The sequence below is a fragment of the Pollicipes pollicipes genome, unplaced genomic scaffold, assembly GCF_011947565.3.
Source record: "Pollicipes pollicipes isolate AB1234 unplaced genomic scaffold, Ppol_2.1 Scaffold_3447;HRSCAF=4054_pilon_pilon_pilon, whole genome shotgun sequence".
Classification (NCBI taxonomy): Eukaryota; Metazoa; Arthropoda; class Thecostraca; order Pollicipedomorpha; family Pollicipedidae; genus Pollicipes; species Pollicipes pollicipes.
Window position 1 is genome coordinate 15,196,272 of NW_023596297.1, and position 3,793 is coordinate 15,200,064.

The 3,793-nt window shown below is 54.5% G+C and overlaps 1 protein-coding gene across 1 annotated transcript; it reads left to right on the plus strand.

The window, feature by feature from the left end:
• The first annotated feature begins 925 nt into the window (after window positions 1-925).
• LOC119092183 (CD209 antigen-like protein E) lies at window positions 926-1,387 on the plus strand. The gene has a single exon (XM_037215161.1). It carries the CDS (start codon window positions 926-928, stop codon window positions 1,385-1,387), a length of 462 nt encoding a protein of 153 aa, XP_037071056.1.
• Window positions 1,388-3,793: the final 2,406 nt, after the last annotated feature.

The window sequence follows — 3,793 nt, forward strand, 5'->3', positions numbered from 1 at the left end:
AATTAAAACTGCGCTCCAGAATTCATTCCGAGCGCATCTGATCAGACATATTCAGAGTACTCGGACGATACCCGAAAAGAGCTTGCATTTCCGGGAGTTTATAAGCTCCATATTACCCCTTCACGTCGGATTATTCAATTCATATTTCCTGTGGTTACATGACGCACGAAGTTCGGTATGATTAAAAATGGCTTAAACTGGTTTCTGCAAGCAAGATTAAACGTGTCTGATAGCTTACTCTTTTAGAGCCGTCTCACGGCAAAATAGCCCACGATCAGGCCTGTTCGCCGTCACGTACTTGTTTCATATCATCCCGTTAATGCGCTACTGCGCGGGCGTCATGCCGGCAGGTGGTGCCCAATGTGCTGAACGCTTTCCTTTTTTAATGCAATCCGTCTTGGCGAGCGGAACCGCGCGACCAATAGCGCATCTGCAGCGTTGTAGGGCAAAATCCAAATCCACCGCGGATGCCGTTATCTGCTCTTTTGATATCACCACATCACCTCAGGTCTAATTATTCAATGTCGGTGGCCTGACGTCAAAGGGCGTAAGTTTAGCATTGTTTACAAATGGCTAAAATCGATTTCCGCGGATGGGACCGAGGGCGTTCGACCCCCGGTCAGACCTCGGTCGAGGAAATTTGTGAGAAGGCCACTATGGGTTTTGCATTACGATGTGAGGCTTCCCACATCATGAAAGCGTAGGGAGGAGTGCATCACGAACATCTCTGACAACAGCGTCTGATTGCGTCAAGCAAGACAGCTCGTAGCTGCTTCAGTTCGCACGGACGCTCCTTTTCCGGACTGACAACACACATATGTCATTTTCCCATTGATACCGATCCACCAACGGACGGCACCATTCACGGCCCCGCGGTCACGGCAGTCATCACCGCACCGCTGGTGAAGCAACACCAACCGTCACCATGTGGCTCCTCGTCGCCGGCCTGCTCTCCGCGCTCTCGCTCGCGAGCCCGGCGAACTGCCCGAGCGGCTGGACCTCATGGGGGACCGACTGCTACCGACTCTTCACGCGCAAGGTCTTCTACCACGACGCCATGGTCAGCTGCGCAAACGCCGTCTCGGCCACGTCCACACTCGTCTCCATCCACTCTGCCGACGAGCAGGCCTTCCTGCAGACGTTCGCCAGCGGCCACGAGTACGCCTGGATCGGGTTCAACGACCTGGCCCAGGAGGGCCAGTTCCGCTGGACGGACGCCTCCGTGGTCAACTACACGAACTGGGCGCCCCACCAGCCGGACAACCTCAACGACTCTGACTGTGTCTTCCTGCTGCCGAACGGACAGTGGGACGACGGCGAGTGCGAGCACAAGCCATTCCACACCACACCGGCCAAGGTCTTCGTCTGCAAGACGGCGGCCACCTGAGCTGGTGCGCCGTGAGCCATGCGCAGCGGCCCGCCGGGTCGGCGCTGGGTCGGGCCAGCCCAGCTAGAGCTGCTGTGCTAGTCACGTCGCCTAGCAGCGAGCGCCTCAGCCCGCGGGATCACGAGACCACCGCGATCTCCGCGTGAAAACAGAAAGCGGAGGTGGCGTCGACTGCACGCGCTTTTTTGTGCGAAGAACTGCCTGCGCGCAGCCACGCGTGGCGAATCTCCTTCCAGCGCTATCGTTACAGTATTAAATCAAGAGTAAGCTAATGTGTGAGGTATTCAGATCAAGAATAATACATTACTGCACACCGCATTATACATACTGAATACATTACTGACCGCCTCGTCAGTCTGCCGTTTAAATCACGAAACTAACACGACCATCGTGAATTACATCAGGACAGCACCCTCCGGTCGGCAAACTGGACCGGAGGGTGGGGTCGGCGACCAGGCGTGAATGCCGGGCGGATATTGAGGAGAGGCGGCGTGAGCAGAGCAGTTTTCTGTACCGCGTCCATCCGCCCGCTGTTAGCGGGGAAACGGAGCAGGGCTTGCAATCCCCAGCCGCGACCCCGGACGAGACGAATGCTTGTTTTGCCAATGTCGGCCCCCGTGTTGCAGCCAGCCTGGCTGGTCTCGGGCAGCCACCTGAGGACCCATGTCACCCGCCCAGCGTGGGCGAATGCGGTTTGCGAGCGACCGGCACGACCCATGGCGGGCTGCACGAGGCCATGTTCTCCAAGAAGCGTTCCAGGGCGTGTGGACCCGATAGCGTTTGTATTCGTATCCTATTCCTCTGTTTTGACGTGATCGACTCTATCGTTCTCCATGCCATCAACACCTGCCCCACCTCCTGCGATTTTCCCGATTCCTAGTAGCATTGCCTGGTTTCTCTTTCTTTCAAATCCGGCGATCCAAACCTGGTCCCCAATAATCGTCCTATTTCCATCGTTCTTATCGCCAAGATTGTCGAGCGTGAGGTGCAGCGTAAGATGTTCACCTTCAAGTCCGACAATCATCTGTCCTCATCCCAGCATGGTTTCCGTCACCATCACTCCACTGAGACTGCTCTGCTTACGATGGCCAACCGCATCTTTTTCAACATGGATCGTGGCCGTCTTTCACTCCTGTGCCTCTTGGATCTCAGCACATTTTTCGAATTCATTCCTCATACTCAGCTACTTTTCAAGCTCCAGCTCTATAACACTGACCGGCTTGGTTCTCCTATCTTTCTAGTCATTCTCAGTCAGTCTATATATCTTCTTCTTCTGGTGACTGTGGTGTCCTAGTCCCTCCCCAATACCATGGGAGTCTTCCAGGGATCAGCCCTTGGCACTCTCTTTTAACGCTCTTTGCCAACGTCCTCAGCCCGCACGCGCTAGACGCTCATGTCCCGCATTTCGTCCAAACCCGCATATCCGATGCTAAACGCAACCTTTCTTCCCTCATCCTAACGCATGGAAATCGCCCTGTCCTACATAGCATTGTGATTCCATGTCCACGGTCTCAGGCTCAACACGTTCAAAGCCGAGATTATTCTCTTTTGCACCATACAGAACAATTGCGAACGTTCCCCTGTCAGCGCACGGGCCGGTGGGAGACCGTTCGAGAAAGCGTAAAAAACTTGGGTGTGCTTTTCGACCGCCATCTTTGCTGGGACACATGCGTCCGTGATGTAAAAAAAAAACGCATCGGCGTCCTGATCGGTCTCCGCCACCCGAGACATTTTCTGTCGCAACGAGTGCTGATGACCATCGGGCTGCCTGCAGTCATCTCGCGCCTAAGTTACTGCATTTCGGTGTATGGCCAGGGGTCAGCCCTTAACGGGGCCAGACTGGTTAAAGTAGTTAACTTTGCTACCAGGGAAGTTACTGGCCTCTGCAAGTATGACCACGTGTCTCGCGCACGGGATGACCTGCACTTTGCCACGCCCCGCTAAATGTGCGAAGTACAAACTGTCATTGCTGCGCACAAAGCCTGTGAACGAGGTGAGCCTGCAGGTTTTGCCTGTTTGCTTCAAACATTCGCCGACACGTAGACCAGTGACCGAACTACCCGCATGGACCATAACCTGCGCCCCCCCCCCCCCCCCTGGCGGTGCGCACGGCGGCAGGACAGCGGTGTTTTGCATGCCGAGCGATGTCCTTCATGAGTTACCTGTGGATGTTAGACGACTGGATTCAACAAGTTGTAAGCGCGTTGCCGGATCCTTCTTTGTGAGATGGGGTTGTCTGTTTATACGTTGTATACTGTGTATGCGTGCATGCGTTTATGTGCTTTTATCCCTGATCACTTTTCGTTATTTTAGGCCTGCTGTTTTATCTCTAACTAATGACACGTAATAGCTACGTACGCATGTGGAGCGTCAGCTGGTGACAAATACGAGCACAAACAGCTGACG

Coding starts and splice junctions, on each gene's coding strand:
- LOC119092183 (XM_037215161.1), top strand. CDS start 926: ATGTGGCTCCTCGTCGCCGGCCTGCTCTCCGCGCTCTCGCTCGCGAGC.